Source organism: Artemia franciscana, chromosome 16 (assembly GCF_032884065.1).
Source record: "Artemia franciscana chromosome 16, ASM3288406v1, whole genome shotgun sequence".
In the NCBI taxonomy this organism is placed as follows: domain Eukaryota; kingdom Metazoa; phylum Arthropoda; class Branchiopoda; order Anostraca; family Artemiidae; genus Artemia; species Artemia franciscana.
The window spans coordinates 16,601,574-16,626,040 of NC_088878.1; the positions used below are offsets into that span (position 1 = coordinate 16,601,574).

General features: G+C 37.2%; 1 protein-coding gene across 4 annotated transcripts in view; it reads left to right on the plus strand.

The window, feature by feature from the left end:
- Positions 1-24,467, plus strand: part of LOC136037141 (uncharacterized) — a 152,674-nt gene that overhangs the window by 116,316 nt on the left and 11,891 nt on the right. For all 4 annotated transcript variants that reach the window (XM_065719640.1, XM_065719643.1, XM_065719641.1 and 1 more), the window contains exon 16: positions 10,366-10,606. In XM_065719640.1, coding sequence (XP_065575712.1) covers positions 10,366-10,606 — 241 coding nt within the window. The remainder of the gene's footprint in view (positions 1-10,365; positions 10,607-24,467) is intronic.

Sequence of the window (24,467 nt, forward strand, 5' to 3'; positions counted from 1 at the left end):
CGACGAAGCCTATGTACACCTTCTTTCTAAATTTTCATGTCTTTTCTATCATTTGCTGCAGAGTGAATATCTGTTCGCTTGTGTAACTTTGGGCCATGAATTCTGCTTTTACGATATTTCGGTTTCTTCGAAGTATACTGCAGCACCTGTCGCAGAGTCACTGCAAATAGTTTAGCAGGAACACAGAGCACTATACCTCTGTAGCTGATCATTGGCTCCTGGATCTTTTCGTTTTCCATAGTGGCAGGATTATTCCAGCCCGCCAATCCTTTGGAATTATCTCCGTGCGCTACCATATGCAGAACATTGTTTGGAGCCACAGCAACAAATGCGGTAGGACCCCGCATTTGAGAAGCTCCGCAGCTATTCCACAACAACCGGGCCTGCGGTTATTTTTCAGTCTCTTCAGGGATCTATTGATTTCGTCAAGAGAAAATGGCTCTTCATCATTACTGCCAAGGGCAATCGAAGCCGTGAGCGATGCATCTCTTACTAGATCTGGGTCATAATATGGTACACCGTCGGAATTGAGAAGTTCTGAGAAGTGATCTTTCCATCTCTCGAGTGGGGCTGACTGAGGTTACTCGCTTGGAAGTACGTTCGCAGAGATGATAATATAGTGCCCCAATGTCACCGTTACGAGCGGCATCTTCTAGCTCTTTAACCTTGTCTTGGACGAATATTTCTTATCGCGATGGATGAGTTTATTTGCCAACCCGTTCAACTTGGAGTATGCTGACATATTGCTCTATAACTTTGAGGTAGGACCCCGCATTTGAGAAGCTCCGCAGCTTGAAGCGGGGAACTCTAACATCTGACTCATATTTCCTGATGCGTAGACGAAGAGATGCTCCTATGAGTCTGTGGTTGGTATTACCCAGTTCTACTCTCCTGTATGCTCGGTGATACATGATCTCTATCTCTGACTTACAATGACGTAATCTCTCTTCTTCCTGGTCTTCCCGTCGCTGTTGTACCAAATGTGTTCGTACATCCTCTTCCCGTGAAAGAATGTGCTTGTGATTAGCAAGGCTATTTGCTGCGCAAAGTTGCAAAAGACCGGCTCCGTTTTCATACACATGGTCTGGAATCACTTCACAAATCTCGCCACGCTGTATGCCAGCTGGGTCTGAGACAGTGGCGTTAGAGTCACCCAGAAGAATGATGATGTAATGGGGCAATATCCTTAACAATAACGCTGACAGCTGAAAGTAAAATTCGTCATTGGTTGACTCATTGGCATCGTTAGTCGGATCATAATGTACTATTATACTCCATTTTCCATGCTTGTGCATAAGCCGTGCCGTCAGTATCCCGTCGGAGGTTTGCTGGGATAATATAAGGCCCTTTTTTCGCAGTCATCACATGGCTCACACCTTTCATGCCTCTTCGACTCTCTTGTGAGCAGGACTTTTGATCCTGTGAAGTTTAGCGTCAAAACATTCCTGGTGGTGATTCTAAAGCCACCTTGTGAAATAGGTTAAGCCGTTGGTGAGAACGTGTTTACTGGGCACGCAGGGATCGGTGATCAGAAGGGATTAAGCTTCTGAGGCTGTGTCTGATCTTTTTGTGGCACTCATTTTCAAATGGAGCGTCGCTGGCTCTACTGATCTTAGGCCTGTGGATTTGTGATCCGCTAGGGTTGAATCGACCGACCCAGACAGGATCGAAGCCACCCTTTGCAGAGGCCGGTGTCCATAAAATTGAATCATACACCCTGTCGCAGTAGTCTTCCTATAGTACATCATCCTACAATGGTGTTCTGCTGCACCATGCTATTTAACCCATCGCTGGGAGAAGGTTTGTAACTCATGGGACGTATCAAGACGCCGGTAAGCCCTTCCGAATGTACATCTGAGGGGTGTCCTTCCTCCTCTGCCTTTATTTATGACCCTCGGTCAAGGGTAAACAAATAAAAGTTCCCGTGCGGATAAGTCCTTTAATTAGACAGTGATGAAACATATAAAACAATCCAGATATGTAGACCACATACGCCAGTGATCGTCATCAGCAGATAAACTAAAGCTTTACAATTAAAAACAAACGTATTTAAACAGAACAAAATAATTACTTTTGGTCCAAAAATATTTTCCGTTTCATTCACTCAATTTGTCTGAGAGAGTTCATTAACAGGGTTCATTCTAAATCTAGAGTTGTATTTTATTTCTCTAATATTGCCTAAATGTAAGTTGAATTTCTAATGTGGGTGGCAAATTGTTCTTCTTCTTGCAATTGGAAAAGAAATGGTGTTGAGTTTATTGTTACATTCTTGATTGTTCAAATCTTCCCATATATACGATGTAGGGTATTTTTTCAAGACCACGTTTTCTTTTTATGACGAACAAATAATAGTTCAAACGAACAAAAGTTTAATTTGGATTTCTAGATCCCCTCTTGGACAACGCCTCATACTCAATTGAGCTACCCTACTTATCCTTAGGATATTCCCCGCCCTGTCACCTGGGGACTCGCCGAGTGACCTGAGGGAGGCCTCGACTGAGAAGCTAATTCAGTTAATAATATTAGCACTAAAAGCAGTAGTAATACTACTATTACTACTACTAGTAGTAAGCATACTGCATTTTTATTAGCTCAACATAGCCCTCAACATGTCCTTAAAGTTTTGACCTAACGCTCTAAGCCATTCTTGGTGTGCTGCTGATACTTTGTGTGCCCGCTTTAGCGAAAACCGTAAAGAGTATTAGTAAAGAGCTTCGTTAAGCCAAAAATGAATAGAAATAAATTCGAATAAATTTCGAAGCGTAAAACTACCAAAAACCAACATCAATAAAGGAATTAAACGACAATACAATAATAATAAAGAAGTTACAATAAATGACCGATTCAAACTCAAAACAATCAGAAATTAATATGAGTAGGCCTGACAACCCCCACACCTCAAGGCTTGAACATGATTTGCACTTTACTGAAAACGAAATACGTTTTAAATGTTTACACTTTTTGACTTTAACAAATAAAGAAGTAATAAAGTTTGAAAAAGCTTCTTATTCTAATTAAATAGCGCTCGTGTTTCAGGAGTTGCTCTAAAGTTTTGGGACAACAAGCCAAACTGTCAAGTAATGGATGAGGTACTGAAGAGGGGGCCATTCCCCCACATATACGGAATTATTTCTGTTCATTTATGTTTTATAGTTGCTCCTTACTTTCAGCTGAAAAAATAATTTTTTTATTTAATTTCTAATGGTTCTGTTCTCCATGAACCCCCACCCCAAACAAAAAATTTTCAGTTGAAGTATTTTCCATGCAAAATCCCCACCTCGCCTAAAAATTTCCTCCAAAAATTTCTATTCTCGCTGAAAGTTACCCCTGTATTCTCCTTAAAATTCTCCTTAAAACACTTTCCTTTGAAAAAAGACATTAGTTTCAAATCGTTATTCAAAAAATTTCCTTTTCGTAAGTTTGTTTTTATGAAATTTTACAACATAGCTTACTGATCTGATTAAACGGCCATTGTGTTTCAGGAATCATTCTTAAAGAATGAGGACAAAAGTCAATACTTTAGCGTAAAGAGCAAGGCCATGTGAAAGGGGCAACTCCTTTCATATACTTAATTTCTGTTAGTTTTAAGTTTTGATGTTGCTCCTTGCTTCAGTTGAAAAAAAAACTACTTTTTTTAATTTAATTTTGGATTGTTTTAAATAATACCGGGAAATCCGGTTCTCTTTCCTTGAAAATTAGCGGTACTTGTTATTATGCACCACTCACTCAGGTTTATGATGAGTAAAACTCGAGAACAACCCGATTTTTTCGTTAGTTTCTTCGTTATTTTGGCAACAAATTTGGGCTATATATTTTCACATTGGGGGGTGGGGGTGGGGGTAAAGTGTAGCGGTTCTGCATGCAATTATTCTGCATATTATTAAGTAAGAATTGTGTTCTTACTTCAAACTGTTCAAATACTCTACCCCCCCCCCATTGTGTGAAAATATATAGCCCAAATTATATATTTCCCATCTACTCTGTCACTTGTCTCTATCTTATCTCGCGCTAAGCTGAAAGAAGCTAGCGAAGGAATCGGTTTGTTCTTGAGTTTTAGGCTACATAGCGTAAACTTGAGTGTGTGTCGTATAATACATTAGTACCAAAATTCTTTCTCCCTACGGAAAATCAAGAAACAAAACTCAAATATAATTCTCAAATTTGGAAAGCCTTATTTTCCACTGGAAGGGGAGTATTTGGTGTTTTTTTCCTCGGGAGGGGGGCATTTTCTGGGGCCCAGTTTCTGCGGGGGGGTATTTTCCTTGGGGGATATTTTCTGCGAGGGGAAATTTTTAAGGGGTATTTTCCGTGGGGAGGGGGTAAACGCCGGCCACCCTTGTGACAGCCTGCATACACACAGTGTTTCAATTTAATTCAACATACCTCTCAACATTTCATAAAAATATCTCCTTATTACCCTTAGTCTTTGTAGTAGTATTAGTAGTAACAGTAGAACTAGAGGGATGAGTATACATGTAGTACCTTTTGGTTGGTTTAACAGCGCCCTGAACATGCACTGAAAGTTTCAACTTAATTTTTTAAGCTCCTCCTGAGACATAACTGCTACCATTTTTTTATACCTGCCTCCACATAGCGTGTTTCAGTTCACTATCCTTTTCAACATTCCTTGAAAGTTTCACCGTAATGCGCTTAGCCTCATTTGTACTAGTATCAGTCGTTGTAGTAATAGTAGCAGTTGTAGTAGTAGTAATAGTAGCAGTATGAGCTGTACTACCAGTCACAGTAGGAATACCTATATTTAAGTTATGCATTTTGCCTAGTTCAAAATACCCCTTAACATGCCCTAAAAATTTCAACTTAATGCCCTGGACCATTCCTGGGATATCGTTGATACGCCCTTTTGACAACCTACATGCACAGTGGGTTCTGATTTACCTCAACACCGGCTAAACATCCCCTAAAAGTTTCACCTTCCTACCCTAAGCCTCAGTAATAGTAATCTATCTTTGTAATAGTCGTAATAATAATACTACTAATGGTCGTAATAGCAGCAGGAATAGTGGCATTAGTAGTAGCAGTATGCACGGAGTGCCTTTTGTTAGTTCAACGTCCCTCTCAACACGCCCTGCATGTTTCAACTTAATACTATAAGCTGTTCTGCTTATACATCCTTTTGACAGCCTGAAGGAACACGGTGTTTGTGTCTGGGGAATTAATGGGCTTCGGAGAGGGGTTGCCTGCCTTCCATTCACTTTTGACACTTAAAAAGGGCCCTAGATTTTCAATTGCCAATTGAATTAGCTCCTTCAGAAGTTTCTACGATAATTTCTATGTTGTTGAAGTTTCTATGCGAAGCGTCTTGGTGAAAAAAGTAAAAAATAAATAATACATTGTGCCTACACCGCTCTTCATTTATGCAGCGATATTGCGCTGGGTATGGTATTGCTTCTATTACTATTCGAAAATCTTTATGCCTATATTCTTTCTTATTTCAATTGAAACTCCCCCTAAACATTCCCAGAAGGTTTCACCTTAATACAATTAGCCTCATTCAGTTACAGTATTCGTGGTAGTAGTTTGATAGTAAACACACAGTGCCTTTATGTTAGATCAAAACCTGCCAACATAACCTGAAAGTTCGAACTTAATAATGTAAGCTGTTCATGAATTGTTGTTGTTATACGTTTGACAATCTACATGCTCATAGTTTGTTTTGGTTTAGTTCAAAATCCACCTAAATATTCCTTGAAAGGCTCACCTTTATCCATAGCTTCTGTAATAGCAATAATTTAGATTTAGAAATGGCATTAGTAGCATTACGCACATAACATCTTCTTTTCAACATTGCCTTCAACACACGCTAAAAGTTTCAACTGAATACCATAAACCGTTCCCGGGACATTGCTGATACGTCCTTTTGATAACCTGTATGCAAATAATGTGTGTTTTTATTTAGGTCAATATTGTTTCAATATTCCCCAAAATGTTCGCCTTTATGCCCTTAGCCTTAGTAGCAGTAGTAGTTGTTGCAGTAGACTTAGTAGCAGTAGCCATAGCTACAGTAGCAGTGGCTGTTGTAGAACTAGTAATAGTAGTAGCAGTAGTACTACTTGTAATAATAGAAGTAGTAGTAGTAGGATGCAAATATTGTATTTTCGGTTGTTAAATATCCGCCACAACCAGCTCTGTAACTTTAACCTCAAATATTCTTTCAGATTTAAATCTTCATATCTTTAGTCTTAATATTATTAGTATCATAATAGTAGTAGTAGTAGGAGGAGCAGTAGTAGTGGTAGTAGTGTTATTTTAGTAATAGTAGTTACAGTATAAGCAGCAGTACTAATAGTAGTAGCAGTATACATATTTATCCTTTTGGTCAGTTGAATATATTCCTCATGATGCCCTAGAAGTTTTAGTTTTAGTTTTTACGCTCAGCTATTGCTAAAATATTACTGATGCGCTCTTTTGATAATCTGTATGCCATTATGTGATTTAGTCCAGATTTTCCCCTCAACTTTTCCTCTAGTTTTCATTTCAATATCATCAGCCTTGGTAGCTGTTGCTAACAGAAGCTGTAGTTGTGATAATAGTAGTAGTAGTGGTAGTAGTAGCAGTTGTAGTAGTGGCTTTGATCATCCTCTGCATCATTTCCAATTGATCAGCCTCTACATCATTTCCTCAAATTTCCAATTTAATACACCTAGTCATTCCTGAGTCAGTCCTTTCGACAACCTATATGCACATAACGTGTTTTGATTTAGTTCAACACTCCTCACAACATTTTCTGAGAGGTTTACCTGAATGCCCTTCGTCCTCCGGACGCGAAAGGTCAAACATGCCCCCCTTTCCAATAGCAAATACTATATGTAACCAATGGACGCATTGCATAGTTCACAGCACTTGTCTAGAGGACTTCGGGGGTAGGGGGATTGACTTCCCTAGATATGTAGTTTCTGGACTTTTCAACTACGTTGAAGAAAATGGCTATCTTATAATTTTTATTGAATGTGCTTGTGGAATTGATGGGCCCAAGACGGGGGGCTAGTTGCCCTTGAATCACTTTTGACTCTTAAATAGGGTACTAGAATTTTCAACTTCTAATCGAATGAGCTCTTTCTAAAGTTTTTTATGAAAAATCCCTTTATAAGAAAAAAAACTTGGTGAAAAAAAAAAAAAAAAACACATTGTGCCTACATCGCTCTTGACTTAGGCAGCGCTTTTGTGCTGCCGATTATTTGTGTACCGTAAAAATATTTTACGAGTTTCTAAGCTGGCTGGCTGTCTCAAAGACATAGGACCCATTCAAAAATTTTCCCAGCACCACAGGGAGCTCCCAAAGAAATTTTGGCAAAAATTGGTAAGGGTTCTTAAATGTGGTAACAGTTTAAAAGCTAGCGAGAGGCTAGTTTAAAACAAATAAAACATATAATCTCTTACTAATTGTTAAGCAAAGCGCTGTCTACTCAATATACATACAGCATAAATAATATGCATCCTGTGTTGGCAAGGTTTTCAATGAGGCCAGGTAGTACAGAAGGGACAAAGCTGCTAAATTATTCAAATTATACTTCTTGTGGGCTGATTTTAATGTTTTCTAAGCAGGTATGCCAGAATATTTCTTGGGACTCCTCCTCTCTGCACTTTATCTTCAGCACAAAACGGGAGAAGTTGAATGATTTTCCATGCTTTCCATGGGAGTAGGTGTCGGCTTTTAGTTTTCTGCCGTTTTTTTTTGGGAACTCTTATCCTAGTTCTACAAGCTATGGCAAGACCGCATAATCGTTTCTAAATACTGTGGCCACATAAACTAAGTTTAACTTTGGCCACATAAGTTTATAATGGACGATATAAGTTGATCCTTTAAGACATTGAATCCTCTTCAGGTATTTACGGAAAGTTGTGTGACAGAAAAGGTCTGAACTACAAAAATACAAGTACTGGATTTTGCACCACGGCAACTATCTCCTAACTAAAATTCATTAAAGGAGGACGCCGTTTTTAATATAGACTGGAAATTCAAGAGAGATTTCTGACGCAGCCAAAATACATCACACCAAACGTGCTCCTTGGAGCATGTGAATAGTGGAAAAAATGGGGCCGGTGAATAGCTAGCAAGTGGGAGTACATCAAAGGAGACAAGCATGTGCAAAGTTCTTAGTACTATAAAAAAAATCTATTGTTTTAAAAGGGTCTATAAACATATTTGAATTACATAGCATTTGCAATGACTTTCCGTGGTATATAAAATTTTTTGAGAGCTCGATGTTTGGGGCACACCTGCTAAAGGTTAAAACTTAAGAAATCTATATATATAAAAATAAGTTGTCTGTGTGTGGATCTGTGGATGGATCAGGTGACGTCATGTTTGTTCGCATATGACGTCTGAATTATTTCACACTAATACAAAAGAAGAAAAAAACTAAAAAAGGTAAAAACTACAAAAAAAAACTAAAAAGAAAAAAAAACTAAAAAAGCTTAAAAACTAAAAAAAACTAAAAAAAGGTAAAAATCTAATAACTAAAAAAAACTGAAAAAAATAAAAAAAGGCAAAAACTACAAAAAAAATAAAAACTAATAAAAAAACTAAAAAAGCTAAAAAACTAAAAAAACTAAAAAAAACTAAAAAAAGGTAAAAAACTAAAAAAAACTAAAAACTAAAAAAGAAAAAAACTAAAAAAAAGGAAAAAACTGAAAAATAAAAGAGAAAAAGAAAACTAAAAAAATATGAATAAATATATATAAATTTAAGTTGTTTGTGGGTTATGTCTGTCTGTCTGTCTGTCGAGTGACGTCGTGTTTGTCCGCATATGACGTCTGAATTATTTCACACTAATAAAAAAGAAGAAAAAAAACTAAAAAAGGTAAAAACTACAAAAAAAAACTAAACAGAAAAAAAACTAAAAAAGCTAAAAAACTAAAAAAAAAATAAAAAAAGGTAAAAAACTAAAAACTAAAAAAAACTGAAAAAACTAAAAAAAGGCAAAAACTAAAAAAAAACTAAAAACTAATAAAAAAGCTAAAAAACTAAAAAAACTAAAAAAACTAAAAAAAGGTAAAAAACAAAAAAAAACTTAAAACTAAAAAAGAAAAAACTAAAAAAAAGGAAAAAACTGAAAAATAAGAGAAAAAGAAAACTAAAAAAATATTAATAAATATAAAAAATATAAATATAAATATAATATAAATTAGCAATCAACTAAGCACCGAGACACAAATGACGACCGGGACACAGGGAGTATAAATGACGACCAGGACATAAGTAAAAAAAACTAAAAAAACTAAAAAAATGGTAAAAACTACAAAAAAACTAAAAACTAATAAAAAAACTAAAAAATCTAAAAATCTAAATAAACTAAAAAAGAAAAAAAAGAAAAAAGGAAAAAAATAAAGGAGAAAAACAAAACTAAAAAACGAATGTATATACAGACCGGGACACCGGGATACAAATGACGACCGGGACACAGGGAATATAAATGACGACCGGGACACAGGGACACAACTACAATGGGGACGCCGGGGGGCACAGGGGGATATAAATGACGACCGGGACACCGGGACACAAGGAATATAAATGACGCCCGGGACACTCAAAGAGAAATCACAGACTGGAACATCGGGACACAAATGACGACCGGGACACAGGGAATATAAATGACGACCGGGACACAGGGACATAACTACAAAGGGGACGCCGGGGTGCACAGGGGGATATATAAATGACGATGGCGACTCAGGGAATGGTCGATTAGCAATCACCATCAACAAAGCTCAAGGGCAATCATTAGAATCATGAGGTATAGATCTGAATACGGATTGTTTTCCCATGGACCATTATATGTTGCATGTTCAAGAGTCGGTAAACCTGACAATCTATTTATATGCACAGACAATGGGACAGCAAAGAATGTTGTATATTCGCAAGTTTTACGTAGTTAAAAACATATATATATATATATATATATATATATATATATATATATATATATATATATATATATATATATATATATATATATATATATATATATATATATATATATATATATATATATATATATATATATATATATATATATATATATATATATATATATATATATATATATATATCTATCTATATTCACAGGTGGGACATAGGGACACAACTACAATGGCGCGTAACTAATATGGCGCGTAACGACTTACGCGCGCGGGGGGGCTTGGGGGGGGCGCGAAGCGCCCCCACCAACTAGGTGTTGGGGTGGCGCGAAGCGCCACCCCAACAGCTAGTATATATATATATATATATATATATATATATATATATATATATATATATATATATATATGAACGGCTTAAGATTATTTTTCTTTATTCTTTGGTCTATCTTCTGTTCTTATTATGGCACGGGTTTATTTTTGCAGGATTATGATCGAATCTGTGGTCAAAAGGTGGATTTGGAAAATTCTTATCGTTTTCTAAAGAATGAGAGTGATACTGCATCTGCATTGCGACAAGAAATGTTAGAAATGAAACATCGATTCCTTATCCTAGGTGAAGTAAATCAAAGATTAGGAACGGAGCTTCAAAATCTTTCTTCCACTTCAGGAACAGATTCACATCAGATGGACTTATTTAAGGAGGCTTCAAAACAGGAGATATCTGGTAAGTCATCGAAACAAGAGTTAAGTGGCAATGCTGATTACCTTTACAAAAGTTTGCCTATTTATCCTCCTCAGCTAGAAGGGTCAAGGCTAAGGTTGGGCATACATTATTGTTTTTTTGGGGGTGGGAATAAAAATTCCGAACTTCATTGCTAACAGGATTTGCGTATATCAGCTTTAGCACTTCAATTTTCTTTAAATACACATCATTTGTATTCAGTTTTTTTTTTCTTTTTCTTTTTTCTTTTTTTTTGCAGCATTTTATAGTTGTAACGTCTAACTCGGTTCAATTATAAGTCAGAAGATAATTGTCGCAAAACTTATCTACATTAAGCTAAACCAAAGCTATTCGATACTTTGTACTTCTGATTGTAGTCCGGTTCATCTTACGTTCGTTTAATTTTTTTTTTGCTGAAAATTACGAAAACAATTCGTTTTTGGAAACCTTATGGTATAAGCATTCAGAAAAACAAGTTTTCATTTGCAGAGGATTCAATATGGTAACCATCTTGGATGTTATCAAATGGCTGCCATGCCAAACGTTTTTATCCACATCTCACTTTCTAAACAGCCTTAAGTATCGATTTTAAATGTTAAATTCAAATTTAAGTTCCTTTTATTACCAATATACTTCCATTTATAAACAAAAATATAATTTGGTATATTTTAAGGTAAATAGCCCTTTGGGGCTCAATGGCCCGTTATTTGGAAAATAATATAAATAAATATTAAGTACATTCACACTTAAAATATATTTAGATTCTACTCACCAATCCCCACCCGAATACAACTTAAAAATTACCTACTTATTACCTACTTAAAAAAAAAAATACGAAAAAAAATCATTAAACAAATAAACATCGAGGAACCAATACTAACACCGTCCAATTATAAATAAGTAAATTTTTCTAAATAATTAATTATAAATAATTAATCAATGTAAATAACGGATCAATATTATAATTTATTTTGATTTAATTTTTTTTAATAAAAGTTTCTTTAACTGTTTCTTGAAGGAGCCTAGGGTACAGGACCGTCGAATCCATCAGGAACGGAGTTTCAGGTACGCCTGACAGCAATTATCAGATCAAAGTCCGAGTGTACTTCAGGGGGGGATCACACCAGTACATCATCCTGGATCTTAGTTTCATAAGGACCGACATTTCTAACAAGCTCAAATAGCCCGGAAAAAGTTGATGGAAGGTCTCCACGGAAATATTGAAATGCAATCAAAGAGAGGTGCAGCGTATGAATATCTTTTATCTTCAGAATTTCAATAGAAATATGGGTGGTAGACTGCTGTACTTTTGCTGATTTCAGTTGGAGATCATGTAAAGGCGTAAGTGGAAATGTAGATATCCACACTGACGAGCAGTAACATAAATAAGGGTAAATAAGAGAGAAGTATAATAGACGAAGGATAGAGAAAGGAAAGACTTGCTTCAACTTCTGAATAATTCCAAGGCTTCCAGAAACCTTTAACGTCATCGACTCAATATGCCACTCGAAAGATAGGTTTTCATCTAGAAGTACCCCAAGGAATCGAACAAACCGGTCAGCTGGGCGGGATATGGATCCCCTAGATGTTTGAAGCTCTCTCACTGTAGGGCAGCTTTTGCCTATGCGGGAGAATATAAGAAGAAACGATTTTTTTTTACATTCAAAGCCAATAAATTTGCATCAAACCACTGATATATGTTTTCTGTCATCAACTGTAGCTTGAAGATAAGGGATAATTCATCAGGTGCTGTCGTGCAAAGAGTTCAAAGAGATGCAAAGAGGTCTTCATGCTGACCAGGCGTAGCCAAGGCTCCAACCTCAGCATCTCCTTTCTGGGACAATTGACAACAGAAGGTAGACCGTGGGCTGCTAAATAGTCGATAGAGGTCATTGATATATATAAGGAAAAGGGATGGCCCAAGAACTTAGCCTTGTGGGACTCCATATTCAACTGGAACATGCTCGTCAGAAGCTTCAACTGCAGTGGATTGGCCAGTCAGGAATGAAGAAAACCAGGACCGAGCTTCTCTTCGAACACTATGATGCGACAACTGACCAAGAAGGATCTCGTGTGTAAGGCTGTCGAAAGCTTTCTTCACATCAAGGAATATTTCCACCGGGATAAGGCCGCAGGGACCTATTAAAATATGTTTAAAGGGATCACAGAATATAATGGTATCAAAATAAGTGAACTAGATTCAATAACAAACCATAAATCTGTTTTGTTTTTTATTTTACAAGTAATCAAACATGAACAACTGAGTTAAGAACCAACCTGCCTATCATGACAGAAATATCTTAAAGGTAGTTAAACGGTCTTTATATTTTATCACAGGTCATAATTATAATCAGTTTGGTATGGATTTTGTGTGTCCCTACCAGTTTGGTATGCACTGCTACATTGGTAAATACCTGTGCAGGATAATTTGTTTGTTCGGCTGGAACAATTGTCAGAGGAACTGTCTTTTTTACATTGACATGTTACCATTGTAATGTTGCCCCCCTTGGAGCTGGAAGAGCATTTGTCATGGTTGATTTCAGATGGCCATCAGACTCCTTATGGTAGCCAATCTGTAGGGGATGCATCTGGTGACTCTGCAAAGCAATTTTAACCTGTCCCCATAATCTGGCTTGGATCTGGACTCTCAGAACATGTTGTTGTGGAGCTTCAAGAGTGGGAGGTAGGTTTTCGATTTCTGCCTTATGGTTGCAGAAGACGTGCCATCATAGTTGGGATAAGGCCTTGATGTAGATGTCTTTTTTGATGGGGATCTGATAACATCACTATCTGCCTTCGTGTACACTGGCAGCAAGGTTACTTTGCCGATACCAGAGAACTTTCCAGTGGTGTTAGCTCCAGTAAAGGCGTTGAAGGCTGGGCTCTTTCTTTCCTGCGTTTAGGCTCTACCTCTACTGCTCCAGAGAGAATGGATGTGAACGTGTTCTTCAGCATGAGATCATTTTTTTTCTGTGACTATTACTTGGGTGTCTGTGTCTTATTTTTCCGAAAAAATAAGTCTTTGTTGTTTACTGTATGTCCTGAAAATGGGTAACGACTAGTTTTTGTGAATTGATGTTGTACTCAACTGCCTTTGTTGCATGGGAGTTGGTCGAGTCAGCCATTTTCTTGGGACCGGCTCTTTGGAATATATTTTATGTTTGTGTCATCTTGGACCTAATACTGGATTGTGTCTCTACCTTACCTTCTTCTATTCCTCGTAGCCTTCTTTAGGGAATCATCCTTCTTTGTATCAAATACAAGGATGATTTCGTTATAGTATTTTAATAGGGTCATTAGCTTGTTATTGAAAAATACACTGAGATTTTGGAAGGTCACATTAGTTGCTGGTTTCTTCGCCAAGGAGCATTCCATCTACCAGAGCTGTCTCGGGACTTAGAACATGTGACTTACTATTAATCTCATCCTCTTGCTGAGGGTCTTCTTATATTTTTATCCATCGCCAACTTGTTGAGTAGGTGGATCAACTTAGATTTGTCCAAGCGTGGCAAGATTTTACGGTCTGGTGCAAAAGGGATTCTCAGTTTCAGAGTGAACTCATTGTTCCAAGTGGCCTCCTTCTGGTTGATGCCTCTGCTGGACTTGACCAGGATCATCAGTCAGCTATATATACTCTTTATATCCTTGAGATTCAGTGTCGTGTGTTGGAGCTTATTAGGTGTTCATGCTTCTAAACGTAATCATATTGTTGTTCTTCTTGTTTTCCAGTTCCCACGGGATGACGTCTCCATTCATTTTCTCTTTAATACATTCTTCATACAGCTTTTGAGCAGTCACATCTGCATTCAGAATCGTGGTACATAATGATTGGGATTTAGGCACGAATGATACCAATGTGCAGCCTGTCACCTTAAGAAGCTTTTCACGGCTTTCATGTTTCAGAATGGTTGCCTTAATCTTGTCAATACCAGAATGCTCCTGCTTCATAACACTTGAGCCATGGGTGTGGTACTCTCTTGGTTTGTCAAGCTCCAGGTTAAACTGACTCTTGAAGTCAACAACTAAACGTTAGCTCTATAGTAACCAAGAAGAATATCTGTCTGGCATTTGTATTGTCTGAGATCCTAAAAAACCAAGACTAAATTTTTATCAGCCTGTTAAGATGTTCGCATATATGGTCTGCCCAGATGCCACAAGGGATGTCATTCCTTGTGACAGTAATGTTGCCTATTGGTAGCTCTCTCCAGGTTTCAGGATGACTGGTCCTTAGGTCTTACGTGTAGGCACTATAACAAGGCTGCAGTCGATTGTATTTAATCCTCTCAAAGGAAAAAACGAGCTTGCTAAGGTGCTCTCAAACTTGGAGATGAACCTCCTGTTCAGCATTCTGGATAACAGCAACAAAGAACAACATTGACTCTACTCGAAGCAGGTGATTCATCATTGTCTTGATCATTGTATTCTTAGGTCTTTCTGTTTCCCATTCTTGTAAAAACTCTGATGACATCAGACGCAGTCATTACCGCTAGTAGAGTCGCATTTGTTTGTTTCAGAGACTCGACTTTTGTGTGCTTGTTATTATCAGAAAAGGCTGCTTCAACTCTCTCTGCTACCTTCAGACAGACCTCTGTCAATTGTGAGTTGTCCTTGAGGAACTCCTCCGATGCCGTTTTGTAGAGAGCTATATATGAATAGGACGGTGCATAAAGAGCACCTTCGTAACGGGCACATTTTAAAATCCTCCTTGTAGTTATTGATCAATTGACGAGAGCTTCTATCCAGGCAACATTATTACTTGAGTTTTCCATGGAAGTAGCAAGAGCACGGAGGGCAAACATGACAAAATGTAGCTCACCAAGCTGAGGTACAACGGTGCGTTTTAGGTCAGATCTGGAATCTAGCAGCTGGACTACTTTCTCATAAAGACCAATCTTAAATAAAATGACAGTTGGGTGTCTTCATTAGCAACCTGCTTTCTCAGTTGAGTTTTTTGCATGATCACAGTCAGCAGTTTTAACGAAACATGTACTGCCTTGGGAAGTAGCAGTAAGAATCATTCCTGGAATAGTTGCTTGCTTTCAGACAGGGTTAGTGGGTTTAACTCTCCCCCTCCTCTCGAAATTTTGTCTGGGTCATAAAAAAGTAATAGAAGTGCAAATATATATATATATATATATATATATATATATATATATATATATATATATATATATATATATATATATATATATATATATATATATACTAGCTTTTGGGGTGGCGCTTCGCGCCACCCCAACACCTAGTTGGTGGGGGCGCTTCGTGCCCCCCTCCAAGCCCCCCCGCGCGCGTAAGTCGTTACGCGCCATTATATATATATATATATATATATATATATATATATATATATATATATATATATATATATATATATATATATATATATATATATATATATATATATATATATATATATATATATATATATATGGCGCGTAACGACTTACGCGCGCGGGGGGGCTTGGAGGGGCAACACCTAGTTGGTGGGGGCGCTTCGCGCCCCCTTCCAAGCCCCCCCGCGCGCGTAAGTCGTTACGCGCCATTATATATATATATATATATATATATATATATATATATATATATATATATATATATATATATGTTTTTAACTACGTAGAACTTGCGAATATACAACATTCTTCGATGTCCCATTGTCTGTGCATATAAATAGATTGTCAGGTTTACCGACTCTTGTACATGCAACATAAAATTGTCCATGGGAAAAACAATCCGTATTCAGATCTATACCTGATTATTCTAATGATTGCCCTTGAGCTTTGTTGATGGTGATTGCTAATCGAACATTCCCTGTGTCCCCGTCGTCATTTATATATCCCCCTGTGCCCCCGGCATCCCCCTTGTAGTTGTGTCCCTGTGTCCCGGTCGTCATTTATATTCCCAGTATCCCGGTCGTCATTTGTGTCCCAGTGTCCCAGTTTGTGATTTCTCTTTGAGCGTCCCAGTCATCATTTATATTCCCTGTGTCCCGGTGTCCCGGTCGTCATTTGTGTCCCGGTGTGTAATTTATCTTTGAGTGTCCCGGTCGTCATTTATATCTCCCGGTCGTTATTTGTGTCCCAGTGTCCCAGTCTGTAATTTCTCTTTGAGTGTCCCGGTCGTCATTTATATTCCCTCTGTCCCGGTTTTTAGTTTTCTTTTTCCCCTTTATTTTTCAGTTTTTCTCCTTTTTTTAGTTTTTTTTTTCTTTTTCAGTTTTTAGTTTTTTAGTTTTTTTTATTAGTTTTTTTTGTAGTTTTTACCTTTTTTTTAGTTTTTTTAGTTTTTTTTCTTTTTTAGTTTTTAGTTTTTTACCTTTTTTTAGTTTTTTAGCTTTTTTAGTTTTTTAGTATTTTATTTTTAGTTTTTTTTTGTAGTTTTTACCTTTTTTATTTTTTTTTCTTCTTTTGTATTAATGCTAAAGCCAAGGTTCGAACCTGGAACCTCTCGGACCTGGAACATAGGGCTTTACCAACTCAGCTACTTCGGCTTGAATACATTCGTTTTTGAATTGGTATATAATGTGTCCCGGTCGTCATTTATATTACCTGTGTCCCGGTCGTCATTTGTGTCCCGGTCTGTAATTTCAGTCGACAGACACACAGACAACTTATTTATAAATATATATATATATATATATATATATATATATATATATATATATATATATATATATATATATATATATATATATATATATATAATATACATATAAATATATATATATATATATATATATATATATATATATATATATATATATATATATATATATATATATATATATATATATATATACTAGCTGTTGGGGTAGCGCTTCGCGCCACCCCAACACCAGTTGGTAGGGGCGCTTCGCGCCCCCCTAAGCCCCCCCGCGCGCGTAAGTCGTTACGTGCCATATTAGTTACGCGCCATTGTAGTTGTGTCCCACCTGTGAATATAGATAGATATATATATATTTTTAACTACGTAAAACTTGCGAATATACAACATTCTTTGCTGTCCCATTGTCTGTGCATATAAATAGATTGTCAGGTTTACCGACTCTTGAACATGCAACATATAATTGTCCATGGCAAAAACAATCTGTATTCAGATCTATACCTCATTATTCTAATGATTGCCCTTGAGCTTTGTTGATGGTGATTGCTAATCGAACATTCCCTGTGTCCCCGTCGTCATTTATATATCCCCCTGTGCCCCCCGGCGTCCCCGTTGTTGTTGTTTCCCTGTGTCCTGGTCGTCATTTGTGTCCCGGTGTCCCAGTCGGTAATTTCTCTTTGAGTGTCGCGGTCGTCATTTATATTACATGCATACACACAACTCGTTTTTATATAGATAGATAGATAGATAGATACAATACAAATTAACTGCGTAAAACTTGCGAATATACAACATTCTTCGCTGTCCAATTGTCCCTGCATATAAATAGATTGTCAGGTTTACCGACCCTCGAACATGCAACGTACAATTGTCCATGGGAAAACAATCAGTATTAAGATCTATACCACATTTTTCTAATGATTGACCTTGAGCTTTGTTGATGGTGATTGCAAATGCTAATCGAATTGGGAATTGCAATCTTTTAAATTGAAAAGGCAGATCCGTTGGAATCATGGGAATGCGAGGAATAAGACAGCCTCACCCTCAAAAGGCCCTGTCAAGATTGTGGCCTCTATTACGTTTTCCATTGTTTTTTTGTTTTTTTTTACGGCGAGTCGCGTGCCATTGCAAAGCTTTGGTGGGTTGATATTTCTTAACAGTATTATTGATACGCCTATTTTTAGTTGTAGCACGTGTGGTGGAAACCCTGAAAGATCCACGGAATTTAAAAATTTAGATGGATAATTAACCTCCTCATTTGGTTCCAAAACTGTGTTGACTGACTTGTAAAGGACTGCCTGGTCTCGAATCTTGGTTAAAACATTATTGTTGATTTCCTTTTCGGCTATATTTTTAGGTGCAAGAATCGCTCTTTCACTTAGCCATTTATTATTTTTATAATTGTTTAGAATATTTGGAAATACTTTTTCAATCAATTCATTTTTGGACGTCAATAAATTACAGAATTCAGCAGGTAGTTGTATACATCCTGAAATTGAGTCTACTGGGAGCTTTCCAATTGCCAGCAATTGATCTGAAAATGTTTGACCAGAGTCATCGTTTTGCAATCGGACACGCATATTTGTAGTTAATTTTAATGTTTTTACATGTGCCCATAAATTAGAATTTTTCAGGCAAACATTCATTTCGTCTGCTGGGGTTGATCTAGGTATTATAGGTAATGATTGCCTGAAATATCCCGCAATGTCAGAATCAGTTTTATCACAAACGTTTTACCAGTACCTCCTGGCGCATCCAAAAAGAAAATTTCTCTAACGTTGTTATCAACACAATGCATTATCGTATCATAAATGTCTTTTTGTTCCGACGTTAACTTGGAAATGTTATTTTGTACATACGACAATAGATCACTCGTACTGTAACTTTGTTCACGATTCAATTCTACACATGTCGAAACAGCAGCGGTACGATTAGGTGAAGGCATTCCCAAATCCTGAAGAGGTTTGTTTGCCATACATACGCACAAATCTTCTATAATAACTAAAGTGTAGTTATAAATTTCTGATGTAAAATCAAAAGTCATATCTGACGTCTCTAACCGTTTTCGATGAAGTATATCTTCGGACATTTTCGATTTATATTTTCCCCATAACTCTGTAGGAGCTGAAGGAGAGCAAGTTGTTAGGATGATTCCAAACAATGCACGAATTTGACTTGGAGTTGACGTTTCGATCGCGTCATTGATGCAGTCATCCCAGTGTTGGTCATTCTCCAATAAATTCAGAGCTTGGCATGCACTACGGTAAGTGTCATGTATAGTACCGTTTACAGTTCTCAAATACTCAAAGGACGTCGGACCGGGTACATTCACCAAAAGCAGGCGTAGAAAGAAGCATTCATGTTGATTGGGGCGAACGGTGTAGAGTCTTCCTGTCGTGGTATCTTTGGAGATGGTAGGTTGGCCCTGGACTGACTTACCCTGTTTTCGACGTTCAAATACTTTATTTTTAGTATTCCACGTGTAATACGAAGGCACTTCAGTATACAGCAGTTTTTTTGCAAAAGAATCATTTTTGCATAGCGAAAAGAAAGCAGTTAACTTTGTATCCGGTGGATTCAGGGCTCTTTGTTGCACGTTGGATTCCGAAAAATAAACACGTTGACCATTCTGTAAATGTACTGCTAAGTAAACAACAGCTGAACTACGTTCATGTATCGGAAATGAAAGAATTCGCCAAACAGCTTCATTACTGCTTATACATCTTCCAGCCTGATATTGTACGATTTCGTCGATATCTTTGATTTCGGACTGCAAGCCAAAAACTGCCATGTCACTGCCTTTGTTGACGTATTTACATATTTATTTGATTGCCTTTATGGAGTTACAGTATTCAACGTTTATGTGTGCATTAAATGTTTTTGATAATAATGGGGAATATGGAACAACCCACTGGTTATCTACTTCGATGGTGGTACCGTTACGCTTCTTTATTATTGCTGTTTTATCGCCATCTTCAGTAGATCTTCTTCTATATTGTGGGTAACCATCATTGCCAGTAATTGTGTTGGGTACTAAATTCGAGGATATTGCTTTGTGCACCTTCCCTTGGCCATGCATTGTGAATTTTCGTTCAGTGCACTGCAAGGTCCATGTATCATATTTTTTACAACAATATCATATAACCCCTTATCGACATTTTCATCAGGTATTTCAGCGGAAATCACATCATCAATTTCGTTAGAAGTAATTTTATAATGTAGCCAGATTAGTATATGTGCGTGTGGCAATCCTCGTTTTTGCCATTCCACTGAGTACATCCAGCATCGCACTGACCCAGGTAGCTCTTGTGATTCCTCGGCACGCTTTCTTTTGGTGATTTCTCTTTGAGACGCAAGCCTAATTTCACGCTGTTGTTGTGATTCCTCGGCATGCTTTCTTTTCTTACTTTCTCTATCAGCCGCAAGCCTGTTTTCTTGCTGTTCTTGTGATTCCTCGGCACGCTTTCTTTTCTTACTTTCTCTATCAGCAGCAAGTTTTTTGGCATAGACTCTTTGAGCACAACTACAACGGGGACGCCGGGGGGCACAGGGGGATATATAAATGACGTCGGCGACACAGGGAATGGTCGATTAGCAATCACCATCAACAAAGCTCAAAGGCAATCATTAGAATCATGAGGTATAGATCTGAATACGGATTGTTTTACCATGGATCATTATATGTTGCATGTTCAAGAGTCGGTAAACCTGACAATCTATTTATATGCACAGACAATGGGACAGCAAAGAATGTTGTATATTCGCAAGTTTTACATAGTTAAAAACATATATATATATATATATATATATATATATATATATATATATATATATATATATATATATATATATATATATATATATATATATATATATATATATATATATATATATATATATATATATATATATATATATATATATATATATATATATATATATATATATATATATATATATATATATATATATATATATATATATATATATATATATATATATATATATATCACAGGTGGGACATAGGGTCACAACTACAATGGCGCGTAACGACTTACGCGCGCGGGGGGGCTTGAGGGGGGCGCGAAGTGCCCCCACCAACTAGGTGTTGGGGTGGCGCGAAGCGCCACCCCAACAGCTAGTATATATATATATATATATATATATATATATATATATATATATATATATATATATATATATATATATATATATATATATATATATATATATATAGCGAAATGCGGCTACGAAGAAAAGGTTTGGAAGAACTATCAAAAATATGCTAATAAATGTCTACCAATCGCAAAAAATAAGATTCACGTAAGATCCCAACGTGCAACAGAGGTTTGCTTGCGGTCTTATATGTTCTACTGTGCTGCATTTGGGCCAAGGGCCGCAGCTTACCACTCTGGTCTAGGTAATCGCTTGTCTTATGTTTTCCATTTCATGGGGTTAGTTGAGGAGGAGGAAGGCCGTATTCTTTTATTATTTCAAAGAAGATTTACTTCATATTTATTTGAAATTTCCCAAAATTCAGTTACATTCAAAGTGGCTATATTCTTATGTATCGTAGTACCAATAATTATTATCTTTTTCTGTACGAAAAATCAGTATTTTTGATGTGCCTTTTGCGATCAAGAGGATAGTTTAGTGAAAAGTAAATCCTATCATAGAGTAAGCAATTGTAAACATAATTCAAGAAATTCAAGAAAGGGCCATCTGATTCTAATATGTGCATGATAGGTCATTCCCTCAAACATTTATGAATAATTCGTTATTTCCAACCATACTTTTATTCTTATTTCTAATGCTTTTTTTGGCACTTGTTAATAACCAAGTGATATATAGTTATCGCAAATTCTGTCGGTCTGTCTGGCTGTTTGTCTGTCCCGATTTTGCTACTTTAGGCACTTCCAGGTAAACTAGGAAGATGAAATTTGGCAGGCGTATCAGGGACCGGACCAGATTAAATTAGAAATAGTTGTTTTCGTGATTTGACCATCTGGGGGGCAGTGGGGGTTTAGTTAACTCGGAAAAAAATAGAAAAAATCAAGTATTTTTAACTTACGAACAGGTGATGGTATCTTAATGAAATTTGATGTTTGGAAGGATATCGTGTCAAAGAGCTCTTATTTTAAATCCCGACCAGAGCCGTTGACATTGGGGGGATTTGGGGGGAGGTCTACCTAAAATTTTGGAAAACGCTTAAAATGGAGCTTACAGGATGAAACTTGGTGGGAAAAATAAACAGAAGTCCTAGATACGTGGTTGACATACCGGAATGGATCTGCTCTGGTTAAGGGGTTGGGGGGTGGGTTAATTATGAAAATTAGAAAAATGACGTATTTTTAACTTACGAAGGAGTGATCGGATCTTAATGAAATTTAAAGTTTGGAAGAATATTGTTACTCAAAGCTCTTATTAAAATTCCGACTGGATCTTCTGACATTGGGGGGAATATAGGGGGGAACCTAAAACGGGATGAAACTCGGTGGGAAAAATAAGCACAAGTCCTAGATACGTGATTGACATAACCGTAACGGATCCGCTCTGTTTGGGGGAGTAGGGGGGGGGGTAATTCTGAAAAATTTGAAAAAATGAGGTATATTTAACTTACGAAGGAGTGATCAGATCTTAATGAAATTTGATTTTGGAAGGATATAGTATCTCATAGCTTTTATTTTAAACCCGACCGGATTTGGTGACATTGGGGGATTTGGGGGGAGCCTAAATTCTTGGAAAATGTTTAGAGTGGAGGGATCGGAATGAAACTTGGTGGTAAAAATAATCACGAGTCCTAGATACGTGACTGAAATAACCGGAAAGGATCCGCTCTCTTTGGGAGAGTTAGGGGAGGAGAGTTAATTCTAAAAAAATAAAAAAGAGGTATTTTTAACTTACGAAGGAGTTATCGGATCTTAATGAAATTTGATGTTTAGAAGGATGTCGTGTCTCAGAGCTCTTATTTTAAATCCCGACCGGATCCGGTGAAAGGGAAGTTGGGGGGTGGAACCTAAAATCTTGGAAAACGCTTGGGGGGTCGGGATGAAACTTGGTGGGAAAAATAAGCACAAGTTTGGGGGAGTTGGGGGGGGGGTAACTAAAAAAAATTAGAGAAAATGAGGTATTTTTGACTCACGAAAGAGCTATCGTATCTTAATGAAATTTCGTATTTAGAAGGACCTCAAAAGTTAGATCTCTTATTTTAAATCCTGACCGGATCCAGTGTCATTAGGGTGGGGGGGACCGGAAATCTTGGAAAATGCTTTAAGCGGAGGGATCAGGATGAAACTTGGTGGAAAGAATAAGCACAAGTCCAAGATAGGGGACTGACATAACCGGATCGGATCCACTCTCTTTAGTGGAGTTGGGGGGGGGGGGTAATTTGGAAAAAAAAAAAAAATGACGTATTTGTAACTTACGAACGGGTGATCAGATCTCAATGAAATTTGGTATCTAGAAAGATCTTGTGCTTTAGAACTCTCATTGAAAATCTCGACCAGATCCGGTGACATTGAAGGGAGTTGGAGGGGGAAGCCGGAATTTCTTGGAAAAAGTGAAAATCAAGGTATCTTACGAATGGGTGATCGAATCTTAATGAAACTTGATATATAGAAGAATCTTATGTCTCAGATTCTCCATTTTCAATTCGAATCGGATTCGGGGACATAGAAGGCTGGAGTGGGAAACAGAAATCTTGGAAACCGGAAATCTTGGAAAACCCTTAGAGTGGAGAGATCGGGATGAAACTTTTTGTGAAGAATAAGCACAAGCTATAGATACGAGATTGACATAATTGGTACGAATCCGTTTGCTTTGATGAAGCTGGGGGTTGTTAATTTGGAAAAACCAAAAAAATTGACGTATTTTTAATTTAAGAATGGGTGACCGGATCTTATTCAAATTTTATATTTAGAAGTAACTCATGTCTCAGAGCTCTTATTTCAAATCCCGGCCAGATCTTTTGACATTTGGTGGAGTTGGAGGGGGAAACCGGAAATCTCGGAAAACCCTTATAAATGTCGTAGATACGTGATTGACGTAACCGGACTGGATCTGCTCTTTTTGGTGGAGTTAGGTGGTGGGGTTCAGTGCTTTGGCTAGTTTGGTGCTTCTGGACGTGCTAGGACGATGAAAATTGGTAGGCGTGTCAGGGAGCTGCACGAAGTGACTTAATAAAGTCGTGTTCCCGATTCGACCATCTGGGGAGCAGAAGGGAGAGGAAAAACTCAGAGCTCTTATTTTAAATCCCGACCGG